The 12,804-nt window shown below is 40.9% G+C and overlaps 1 protein-coding gene across 2 annotated transcripts in view; it reads right to left on the bottom strand.

Moving 5' to 3' along the window:
* The window catches only part of AP3B1 (adaptor related protein complex 3 subunit beta 1), a 155,231-nt gene that overhangs the window by 122,278 nt on the left and 20,149 nt on the right, over window positions 1-12,804 (bottom strand). For both annotated transcript variants that reach the window (XM_082074286.1, XM_082074287.1), the window contains exons 4-5: window positions 6,114-6,209; window positions 4,676-4,836 (exon numbers count right to left, since the gene is read on the bottom strand). In XM_082074286.1, coding sequence (XP_081930412.1) covers window positions 4,676-4,836; window positions 6,114-6,209 — 257 coding nt within the window. The remainder of the gene's footprint in view (window positions 1-4,675; window positions 4,837-6,113; window positions 6,210-12,804) is intronic.

Below are 12,804 nucleotides of genomic sequence, written 5' to 3'. Positions count from 1 at the left end.
GCTTGTAGTCCTATATAAACAGTAAAAACAGAGGAAAAACAAAAGTTGCAAAGAACAATCTTTGTACCATCCTTTTCATATTCAAACAGCAAATAAAAATTTACCAGAAACATTCATTATTTTCAAACTTTCTTCCTTAGTAGGCAAACAACTTTTTATTCCAGCTGCTTCTTCATCATGGATCTACAGAGCATGGAAGAACTCAAAGCCAAGGCAGAAGAAACTACAAAGAGAAAGTATGAAAAAAGAGCCACACAGGTGTGTAGTTCTATGCCTTTGAAAAGTCATTTCAGTGTGGACACAATTACAGATATGTAAGGCAGTATGGGTCATTACTGTACACTTCAGTTTTAATGCTGAATGATGAACTGCCCTAATGCACGGTATATCCTCTCCAGCTACACATTCCAGATTCACAGTATATCTAGCTGTGTACTATTAATACTTCACTAAGGCTCTAATACCTAGCAATACTAGAACATGCTCAATGGATGATAAAACTTGTTAGAAGCTTTGCATAAGCAAAGCAAAAGCACATTGTTCTGTAAGTACTTTCATTATCACCTTTTGCTCCAACTTCAATTTTTGTCAAAAAAGGTTTACTGGATCTTCTACCAAGGACCAAACTCTTCAGTGGAAAAGTCAAAAGTCTTTCTAATAGGCATTATTTCAAATTTTCAAAATTGCTATAAAATTTAAAGAGGGAAAGAACTGAGTACTTATTATTAAGAAACTTTGAAAACCACCAGTTTTTTCCTCCCCTTCATCTTTCCTGATATTTTGGTAAGGAAGGCAGCATTCTTGGAGAGAAAATAAGATAACAGGCTAAAGAGCTCAGAATGATCTGCTCCCATTACAGTATCTACTAGTATGGCATCTATTAATATTAGTGATGGAAGTTTCAAAAATTCCTTTTCCAAATCTTGCTGCAAGTAGGTGCAAGTACATGGTAGCATTTCCTATTGATAGACAGAAGATACTAATAGCTTTCAAATGCACTGTAAGTGAAATAAGCAAGAGGTCTGACATTTTCAATGATAAAATTACTCCAAAGTACCTGGCAATGCTGATTGCATTGGGCACAAATGTTGCTGTTCACACTATGCCTGAAATCTTTTCTGTTTGATATGTAAGCTTCCTGCTGTTAGGATTGATTGAACCACTAACGAACCAGCTCTTCTAGGTCAGCCTTTCATCCAAACACCATGACACTAAATGCAAGGAAGATTGGAGTATCGAACCTGCATCCAGAGGTCTGACTGGAGCACTAACTGAACTACAGGACTATCAAACAAGTAGGGAAGTCATGGAAACCAAAAAGTAAATGGAGCATACAGGCACTATTAGAATAAACTGTTACTTCTTACTCAAATGCTCAGAGAAGTTGGAGCAATTAGTAGAGTATAGAAACTGTTGACTGATTTTCACATCAAAAATCTGCCCCCTACAGAATTCTGATTTTGATCAACTTCAGAGAAAGCCCTCTGAAATTACTTGCTCATTAAAACAGTCCAAAAGACAACCTTGCCACCAGCATATGATCTCAATCGCTGAATTGTGGAACTACAATTATGAGCTTTGTTGAAACATCAGCTGAGGCTGCCTGTTAAAGACCATTATTTGCAGGCAAGCCAACCAGGCCTGCCTGCGGACAGGTTAATTTCACAGCCTCTCCACTAGTTCCCAGTACTGCCGCTTCTTGAAGTGATCCAGAAAACTAAACTCCCTTGGTCCTGCAGTACACCAGTGCGATCAGATACAGTATTTGTACAAGTAAATTTTGAAAACATGACAATAAAAGTTCACATGCTTCCATTTCCAAATCCTACTACCAAGGACACAATTGTTAGTTACAACTCCACTCACAAGTAACCATAAAGGTTACTCTGGTCCAGGCAAGGTGGAATTTGCAGCTACAGCAGCTTCAAAACTTGCACCATGATGCGTAGAATGTCTGCATGAAGTGAAAACTCATGAATGATGGACAGGTCTTCTATACCACTAAGAAAACCTTCACATAACATTAGTTTCACTAGTTTTCCCTTGCAATGTGAGCTTGACATCCATTTTATGACCAGTCAGAAATTCACAGAAACTAGAAGGGAGTGAGGACAGTTTTTCCAGATTGTGCTGCTGTATTTTTTTACCACATGCTGTACTTTTTGCCATAAAAACTACCTTTTTATGATATTTGCAAGGATGATTTCAAAATCTTGCTACTGACATCATGTAAGCATAGGATACCATATGAACCAGAGAACAGAAAAAATACAAGTTACATTTGAAGATGCAATCATATCTGGAGACTGGACGAAAAATTGATAAAAAGGTCTTTTAGTGATCAAGTTAGATTTCAGCATCTTCCAGACTTGCACCAATCACCACTAAGTTCTTTAATCTGGATTAGTAAAATAAACTTTGCCTGTCATGATGAGAAGAGAATGGAATCATCAATTTAACTTAAAATTCCATGGAACAGCCTGCTATCCAGATACTGCTGTGCCTTGCTGGGGCTAAGACATCATTACTGCCAAACTCTTCTAAATATTTTTAATATTGTCAGAAAATCAAAGGGCATTCTGTGTATGGAGAATAATTCAGGCCAAAAGTCTTTTATGTGCTGGAACTAATGCTACAAAAAATAAACTACTCAAACAGCATGAGGAGAATAAAAATCCATTTCCTCTTGTCAGGTTACATGATGAAAGGCTTGTCTCCACACAGAGGAGTACAGAGGTGGGGCAACTCCAATAACATCCTGACCCAGCCACTCCCAGGGCCATCACATACGAGCACTCAGCACACTTGGAAAAAAAAAAGACATCATAAAGAAGTCACCAAGTTCTTTGGAGTGCTGTCATGGAAAACCCATCAGCTTTATTGTCCTGAAAAGAACCTACCATGACCGAGAGAAGCTCTCCAGACCACCTTTCAAACTTAGGGGTGTTACTAGCTACAGGGCTATGAGACTTACTATGCAATTCCAGAAAGAGCATTCTGAGATTGTACAAGACTTACTATGAAGTGTTTATGGGACAATAAAAAGACAGGAAAGAGAGGAATCTAGATGATTTCAGGAGGAACAAGCATAGGAAAATAAAGGGATAGGTGCATAAGAGAAGCCTGTTGTATGTAAATGCTTTCCTGCTCAGCATACTTGTCTGGCCATGCTCTGCACCTGATGACCACAGCCTGTTATGTATCATTAAAGTCTATGTCTAACTATTTTCCTGGCTGAGGCAGTCTCTATGCTGTGTGCACATGTGATGTGGAGGTCTAAGCTCCAGTAACCAGAGTCAGGCCATAGATTACAGGGACCTGTATAGCTTCCATACCAGCAACTAGAAAAAACTATGTATGTCAGTGTGTGATTGCTAGAGAATATCCACCCAGACTAGGTGGCTTGGGAAGCCAGGTATTAAAGTAGAGCCACAGGTCTGTGCTGGCCATGTGTGTATGTCTCCAAGGGAGACAACTGGAAATTTTGGCTACCAGAGGGACCAGGGTATCCAGGCCAACTATTGGAGAGACTGTAAGATCTGGGGATTGACCGAGACACCCATTTGCGCATCTCAGTCTGTTTCTCTCACCTCTTACTTTCTAGCCAGTGTGAGACAACCGGAGACAAGGGGATAGAAGGGTCAGTTACAGCATAGTCTGAGTGTCTAAAACCAGATACTGTGGAGTGAAAGGGGGGAGGCATGTGTGTGTCTGACTGAGGGGGTCTGTAACAGCAAGCACAGTGGGGCTGCAAGCATTGTGCAGTTGTATGGGGGGAATCCAAGGTCAGCTACTAGAAAGGCTGAGCATCTAGGACCCTTACTGGGGTAACTGTACTGTACATATATAGGTTCACTAATGCGCCTGCATGTTGGCCAGCCAGAAAGGGCAACAGGGTAAGTCTGTTGGTGCTGGTTTTGTCTGCATGAGTGCTGTTTTCTGCATGTGTTGATCTGTACAGAAGGCTGCTTGCATGTGTGTGTATGTGCCCATCAGGAATACGTGCTCAGCCTCACTTGTGGTTGGTTGGAGGAGGCATGGAACTGCAACGGCCTCAGACTACCTAAGTAGGAACCACCAGCACCTCCCATCCTCCTCTTTTTGGCACAGGCCAAATAAAAGGGAAATAAGTAGTAGAATAAATACTTGTCTTTGTTTTGGAAAGGTACGGGTTCTGTTGCACCCACCTGTATAAACTAGTACCCACCTCTAAGAACTCCTGCACAATAAGAATTTCTGAAGAGGGAAGAGGAAGATCTGGATTTGAACAGATAAAAGTTCTATGAGTTAGTATTCATTTGTCACCTGTACTGCAAACTACTGCAAATGCCTTCAGGCTGAAAGATATAGATGCCAAACACAGAAATATTTGGTTCTGAGACTATCCATCAAAATAGTTGCTGCACAGATGGCAATAACTGGTATATTAAAACCAAAAGATAGTGTATCCATTTCTTTTTGTATCTTTTCATAGTTAACCTGTTATTCTAGCAAGCAAGAGACTTGCCTGAACTCCAAGCAAGTAAGTTGAGTGAGGGAACATCTACACACGCTTTATACTTTTTAAGAAACGGATCTGATGTATCTGAGACACGCCAACTTACCTAGTAGTCTTAATAAACATAGCCCTTAGCAATCTTAAAATCACTCTTCTGTACTTGTCAGAATCACTTACCTGTACAGTTTTTGGATTGCGTGGGCTGCGTTCTTCCTCACGTAAGGAGATAAATCAGAAGAGGCTTCTTTAATAGCAAGCATCATAATAGGAACAATAATTGGGACTCGGATACTGGATAAAACTCTTAAGGCACTTGCGCGGATTAACTGATTAGGATCCTAAAGAATGTGAGAAATAAAACAAGATAGTGCAGAAACGCATCATTAAATTCTTGGCAGTGTTTACAATACTTAGTAAGTGCACATTAAAACATGTAAATCTACTGACTATCAGTCAGGCTTGCAAACTAAGGCCACACTCATAAGAAAATGCACAAAACTTCACACAAGAAACAACCAAGAAAAGCAAAAGCAAGTAAGAAAGAAAACATTGAAACACTTGGAAAATCTGGAAATCGGGCAAAGGAAGATACTAACATAATTCATTTTCCCAAGCAAAATATGGGGATGATGGATAAAGAAGACCAATATTTTATTTCATGGTCTGAAAAACTTTCTGCAATCCCAGTGGAATTCAGATATTCCGAAAAAATCCAGTTCATTTTTATTACTTAAATATAAGAACAGTCAAACAAAAATGTGGTTCTCAGTTGCAACACTCCCACTGAAGTACTTGACAACACATTCATGTTATGCTATTCTGCAAGGTATCGACTGAAGCCAGTAACAAAATGAATTTTCTCAAGAATACGTCAAAACATTAAGCTAAATGTTTTGGAGATAAAACAATAGCACAAAACATCTGCATTTGGAGGAACTGTTATGTAAACCGCATCCATTAATCATGGGCTTGGAACACACATAAAAGGTGTTGCCTAAGTAAGTACTAAATCCTTTAAAATCTAGCAAACTGAAATTTCAGCAGCATTAATTCAGCGTACAGTCTGCCAGAATGGTACTTCCCAAAGAACATATCTCCCAAGGACTGAGAGTTGGCAATATGAGTTTTCAGACCGGTATTACTTAATGATCAGTACACCTAAGCTCTCAAAATGCATACATCTTAGCAGTTTCTGAGTAGTAAGTATGCAGATGGTGAAAGCACTTAACATGACAGTTTTTGGAAAAAACAACTATTTCTTATCAGAGTTTGCAAAGCTTCTAATAACAGTGCAATAACAGGGTATTCTTTCTACAAATATAAGCTAACATGGAAATAGAAAAGGCATGACAGAAATTAAATGTTCGGCATATGTACTTGAGAGCACTAATCTGCTGCTTTTCTTTAGTGAAGTAACTTTACTTCATGCAGGCTTAGCTGCTTGATGAAGTTTGAGGTAGCACAAAAAACTTTGTCAATTACATGACTTGAAACTACTTTATCAGATGCAGATATTTACATGCTTTAGTTTACCAGACTGCACTTGCACGGATATTTTTATTTTTGTGATACCAGCTCAGAATTCTCTATGAAATGTTGTTTAGTAGTCACTCACTTTCAAAGCACGCTGGAAAGTACTGATGGATAACAATGCTAGATCTTGTTGTTCCTCTGCGTAACGCATCAGATAAACATATACAAGCTTTTTTATCTGAAAATAAAACACAATGAACATCATATCAGCAAGTTTTTGAATTCTATAAAACTAAGTGCTAGATTGCACATTTTCATCAACATTTTCTTCTTTGAAAGAAGAGCTAATATATTACTGGAGTATTCACATGCTTCTCATACATCTTATGATTTACTGTAATTCTTTAAATAGAAATTCCCTGAGGTGCTACAATATAACCTAATTAATGACACAGTCAGATGAAGGCTAATAACACAAAGCACTGCTTTATATTATCAACTAGTAAATAAAGATTTTAATAATCTAAGAAGCTGACATGTGGCAGCTGACCACCTGAGCGCTTCTCATGTTTTTTCCTTATGGAAAACAGCTTAAACTCCAACAGCCAAGGATTTCAACAAGCCCATTTTACTTTACTTTGAAACTCAAAATCAATTACTTTAACATTTGAAAGACAATATAACTTTCAGCTTAAGTGTGGTAACTTACACTATTTAAATCTGATTAAAAGAGCACATCTGATTATGTCTTGGACAAAAGCAAAGGGTATTAGATCGATCTTTGCCTGACTACAAGCATTCAAAAGATGTAGGCAATATAAGCACACTACAAAGGACGCAATATCCAAAGATTAAGAAAACCTCAGTACGATTCTGGGGGAGGAGGGTATTCAATTTAGTTCACTTTACCCCCTCATGGCCACTGTATGCCCAGGAAGCAGTGAAAACATTTTTTACATTGGAGTTGTAAACTGACTATTGGGGTTTATAATGGAAAATTCTGAAAGACCCTCAACTACAGCTGTGCTATAATTACTGTCACTATCAGAAGATGTATCTTTGTGCCAATTCTGGCAAAAAGCATAATATTAAATCACAGAAGGTTACACCATACTAAATTATTTGTTGTTCAGCTATAGACAAGCAGCAATCAACATTGACCACAAGAGGCCTATGCACTGAATGACTGCAGGTGTGCAAAGAAAGCCTCCTTTCCTTGAAACCACTCTGTGACTAGAAATGGAAGCACTTATAGCTTCGTGACTACACTATTCTTTTACCATTTACCTTCATTCAATGTTAAAATGCTCCTTTCTATAAAACTAATAATAACAGGGGCACATTAGGCTTGAGGAACACAGGCAGATTTGTTTAATTAGTTTATCAATATAAGCACATCAAACTCCATGAGTTATTGACCAAGGCTTATTTTTGTTCTATACCACCAATTGTTTATTAGGTCACTTGTTGTATCCTTACCATCCATGACATGATGCACATAATCAAGTTGAGGTCAGTGTGTACTTATAAAAACAAAAATCACAAGGCACTTCTGTAAACAATAAGATGCCCTTTGCTTCTCTTAAAACAAATGAACGTGTTCTACTGCATCTTCTCCTCCATTTCCTTGTATCAGAGCATTCAGCCTTGATAAAATAAAAAAACAGCAGCCATTTCTGGGCAGGAAAGTCACTCTGATATGAAGTCACTCACATGAACTCATACGTTTTACACTACTGCATTGTAGCAATTTGTACAGCCAGATTTGCATAAGAATTCTTAAGAACAGGCAAAAATTTAGCAAAACGTTTTCAGAAAACAGATCAGGACCAATGTACTAAAAATTTGACTTAATCCAGTAACTTTTCATCATTTCAAAATCATCCTAAAAACTGGACCATGATGAAGGTTTCTGAGATGCAGAAGTGCTAACTAGATGGCTGTACGTATAGCTACATTATGACCTAAACTTGTCATCTAACTAACCTTGATAAAGAAATTAGTCAGCTGTCTTCACTGAATGCCCTTCTCTCTTTTAACTGTCTCCTTCTGCACAAATACATTAGCACTAAATTGTGGAAAAAGAAGTAATGAGAGAACTTTAACTACAGCCTAGAGGAAGACATGTGAACTCACCTGCTCTGTGTTTTAAAATATAAGGCCCATAAAATATAAACAATGAAAGGCTTCTGCTAACAAATGTTAGGTTATATGATAAAACATTGTCCACACACCCATAAAGGAGCACAGACAGACAACAGGGGCTGAGGCATATTTGCAAGTTATACGGTGCCTTAGCTTCTCCCAAGCCCATGGCACAAACCAATCAGCCCAGAGGTGCAGAGAAACATAGTAGTAGGAAGGAACCCAAATTTAGGATCCAGAGGCAAGGAGACCTTGTCAGGCCCCCACCAGGACCACTTCAGGAAAGCCTCAGCTCCCATGTCCAGGTGTTAAATCCATCAAGAGACAACAGCAGGGTAGCTTTCAGACCAAGGGGTTTTTGTGTGTACAGGTATGAGACACAGATGAAGAGTGTTTTGGGATTGCACAAGACTTATTGTGGGATGTTTCGGGGAGGAACCAAAGCAGAAAGAGAATCGGAGGAATCTATATGATCTGGGGAGGAACAAGTCGGGGAATATATGAGTAAGGAACTCCAGTCAAAACTCAAGTGGAAGAAGGATGTTTATGTGTGCTGGTTTGACTGAAAATGGGTTCATTTTCTTCGTGCAGTTAGAAACCTTTATTTTTCATAGCTAGCATGCTCACTATTTGGACTTAGTTTGAAAGCAAGCAGATAACACCCCAGCACAGAGTTAATGTTTTTAATTGCTCTGGTCTGAGAGACAAGGACATTCCAAGCTCTCTGTCTCCAGGTGTGAGACATCAAGGAAGGGGGATATGGATGGCACAGAGCTTGACTGACATCCAGACTGATCAATAAGAGTATTCCATCCCATTAGCGTCATGCTCCAGATTTAAGAGTGGGGCTTTCTGGTTTCTCATCACCTTTTCTCTTGCTCTTCCCCTCCTCTCGCTCCCTCTTTGGGGTACAGCCGGGGGAGTGTTTGGTGTGGGATGTTTAGTTTGGTTTTTTTGCCGTTTTGTAGAGGCCTCTGAGCCTTTCTGCCTTTTTCCTCCCTTCTTTCGCTCTGGGATCAGATGTGGGACCATGTGTGGCTTGCTGGGACTGGCTGTTCAGCATGTTTGTTTGGAATTGCCTTGAGTATCTTTTATTTCTATTTTGTATCTATATTTATTAGTAGTGTATTAGAATTTTGTTATTTTGTTGAACTGTGTTTATCTCAATCTAAGTTCCTCCCTTCCCTTTTGATTCTCTCGCCTGTTGGGGGAGTGAGAGAGGGGATGAGCGAGTGGCTACTGTGGTTGTATTGCTAGCTTGGTCTAAACCATGACATGATGTAATGTGGAAAAAGGGACAGACCACCTGGGAGGAATATAAGGAGACATGCAGGGATTTGGTGAGGAAGGCCAAGCTCCACTTGGAAGCAAATCTGTCCAGGGATGTCAAGGACAACAAGAAGGGCGTATTCAAGTACATCAGCAGCAAAAGGAAGGTTAGCAAAAATGTAGGCCTGCTGCTACATGAGAAGGATGCCCTGGTGATGGGTGATATAGAGAAGGCAGAGCTACTGAATGTCTTCTTTGCTTCTATCTTTACTGCTAACACCAGCCCTCAGGTATCCCAGACTCTAGAGACTGAAGAGAAAGTCTGGCGAAAGGAAGACTTTCCCTTGGTTGAGGAGGACCAGGTTGATCAATGGTGGAGAGTCTGTTTGGAGGCCTGTAGTTAGCAGGGTTCCCAGGGGTCAGCACAGGGTCCAGTCCTGTTCAACCTGTTCATCAATGACCCAGATGAAGAAACTGAGTGCACCCTCAGCAGGTTTGCTAATGATACCAAATTGGGAGAAAGGACTGACACACCAGAAGGCTGTGCTGCCATTCAGCGAGACCTGGAGAGGCTGGAAGATTGGGCAGAGAAGAACCTGATGAAGTTCAACAAGGGCAAGTGTAGGGTTCTGCACCCGGGGAGGAATAACTCCAGGCAGCAGTACAGTTTAGGGGTGGATGTGCTGGAAAGCAGCTCTGCAGAGAAGGACCTAAGAGTTCTGGTCGACAACAGTTTGAGCATGAGTCAACAATGTGCCCTTGTGGCCAAGAAGGCCAATGGTACCTGGGGTGCATTAAGAAGAGTGTGGCCAGCAGGTCGAGGGAGGTTCTCCTCCTGCTCCATTCTGCCCTTGTGAGGCCACATCTGGAGTACTGCATCCAGTTCTGGGCTTCCCAATTTAAGAAGGACAAGGAATTACTGGTGGGAGTCCAGTAGTGGGCTACAAAGATGACGAGGGGCCTAGAGTACCCTTCTTATGAGGAAAGACTGAGAGAGCTGGATCTGTTCAGCCTGGAGAACACTGAGAGGGGGTTTCATTAATGTTTATAAATATATCATGAGGATGGGACCAGACACCTTTCAGTGGTGCCCAGTGACAGGTTGAGGGACAATGGGCACACAAGCAAATCTGGGCACAGAGTAAAGCACAGGAGGTTCCATCTGAATATGAGGAAAAACTTCTTTAATTTGAAGGTGACAGAGCGCTGGAACAGGCTGCCCAGAGAGGTTGTGGAGTCTCCTTCTCTAGAGACATTTAAGACCCACCTGGACAAATTCCTGTGCGATCTACTCTAGGTGTACCTGCTTTAGTAGGTGGGTTGGACGAGCTGATCTACAGAGGTCCCTTCTAACCCTAACCATTCTGTGAAAACAGAGGGATAAGCAAATAAAAATGGCTGGACACATCTAAACAGTTTGCTCATTGGTACATGTACTCTTCCATGCCCTGCAACTGATCAGCACAACCTATTGTATTTTCTCATTAAATTCCATTTTTACCTCACCAAGGAAAATAGTTATTCTCTACTCAGTATGAAGGTGCATGTATGTGCCAGCAACTACAGTCAGGCCACAGGCTCGAGGGTGCAGATGTCCAGAGGCTCCAGCAACAAGAGAGAGCAGAGTGAATCTTAAGTGTGACTCCAGCAACTGGAATGGGATCTCAAGTAATAGGGGCCCCTGTGTCAATGGTGGCCAGCACCTGGAACAAGTGAAGGTCTGGCTGCCAGCAGCTGGGCTCTGACCACAGTCCAGGGGGCCCATGAGCAAGGGTGCAAGCAATTGAAGTGACTAGAGTATGTGAAACCAAGCACAAGCCCATATGTCTGTAGTGCCAGTGACTGGAATGGGTGCAGGTGTGCCACTGGATCAAGCTATACTAACAGGTGAGTAGTGAAGTGGCCTAGGAAGGAGGTAGGTAAGGGTGGGCATCTAAGGGCAGGACCACAGGGGCAGCTCACTATGGCATGGACCAGGGGAGTCCCAACCAGTTACCAGAGAACCCAGATGGTTTGTGGATGTCAAGGATCAAGAGCCATGTGCACATCTCTAAGGGCATAACCACAGCAGGTTCAATAGTAGAGAACCAGGTGAGTGCTGGCCAGGTCCAGTTGTATGTGCACACATTTGTGTGGCTAAGGGCAAGACCACGACAGTGCAGCTACTGGGAGACCATTGGAGTCCTATTTGTACATGTGGAGCAGTCTGTACCAGCAAATGAATGAGGGCTGCAGCCTCAAATGCCCATATGTCCCAGTGCCAGCAAGAGGGGTGACTGCGATGCAGGGGCCAACCACCAGGTAGACTGTGTCCAAGCCCAGCTGTTGGAGGGATCCGCACTATACTAATGTATGTATGTACACATTTCCACTAGGGGACCTTGATCTTGAACTGCCAGGCTGCTGCTGCTGTTTGTTTTCATGTGAGTACCCTGTGTCAATTTATGTGGCTGCCTCTGTGTACATGCATTTCTTGTGTGTCTGTATATACACAAAACATATTCCTGCATTTGCACACCTAGAAGGAATACACTGGTTGGGCTGGCAGCCTAGAACTGGTGCAGTCTTGCCTCTGCCAGGCTAGCAGTTCCAGGTCTAACATTTAAAAACACTTAAGATGAACAACGCTGTTCATGGCACTCCTCTGTGGTGTAAGGTATCCATTCAAAACTGGACTTAGAGTACTCGTAACCTAAAAACACAAGTTAAAGTGGAAGGGAATATTTAACTAGTCTAAGTGTGATTCCTTGCCCCATTTCCTTTTATTACCTATTATTAAAATTACAGTTACAATTTCTGAAGTTATTTTAACACAGGAAGTTCTGAAAGGCTGCAAATTGTCATCTTTGCACACTTCTGCCTCCTTGACTTAAAAGAGGTCATTATTTGGCCTCGAGTCAAATATATGCGTTATTTCAGAGAATGGAAGAAACAAAGCTTTAAAGTAGTAGCTAAAAAATAATAACTTCTTGAATGCTGAAATTAGACTCAAACTTGACTATTATTATCCATTCATATAAAACAAGGGGAAAAAAAAAAAAAGATGTATCTGTGACCTTGTATATTGCAGCACATTAGAGAGATACAGGAGTTTGCTGAAGTCGTTATCGCAGGAAATATAATCTTCAGTGCCATAAGCCAGGGAAAAAGGAATTTTTTGTTCCTATTAATAACAGAGGCTGAGATATGTATTTCCAGGAGAGCAGGGAAGAACTGGAGCATGCATTCAATTGACTTGTCTTCTTAAAAGCCAGTGCTTCAAACCACTGTTTCCTGCATTTTTTACAAAATTATGATCCTGTGCAGTAGAAAGTAACTAATATTGCATGCTTGCTCTGCATTCCTCAAACTGATGCTTGTTGGTCACTACACAGTTCAGAACTACAAATTTACAGATGTTATTTTCATCCAAATCTCAT

This window comes from Streptopelia decaocto (assembly GCF_964273445.1).
Source record: "Streptopelia decaocto genome assembly, chromosome: Z".
Lineage (NCBI taxonomy): Eukaryota > Metazoa > Chordata > Aves > Columbiformes > Columbidae > Streptopelia > Streptopelia decaocto.
This window is presented reverse-complemented; position numbering and strand designations above follow the sequence as displayed.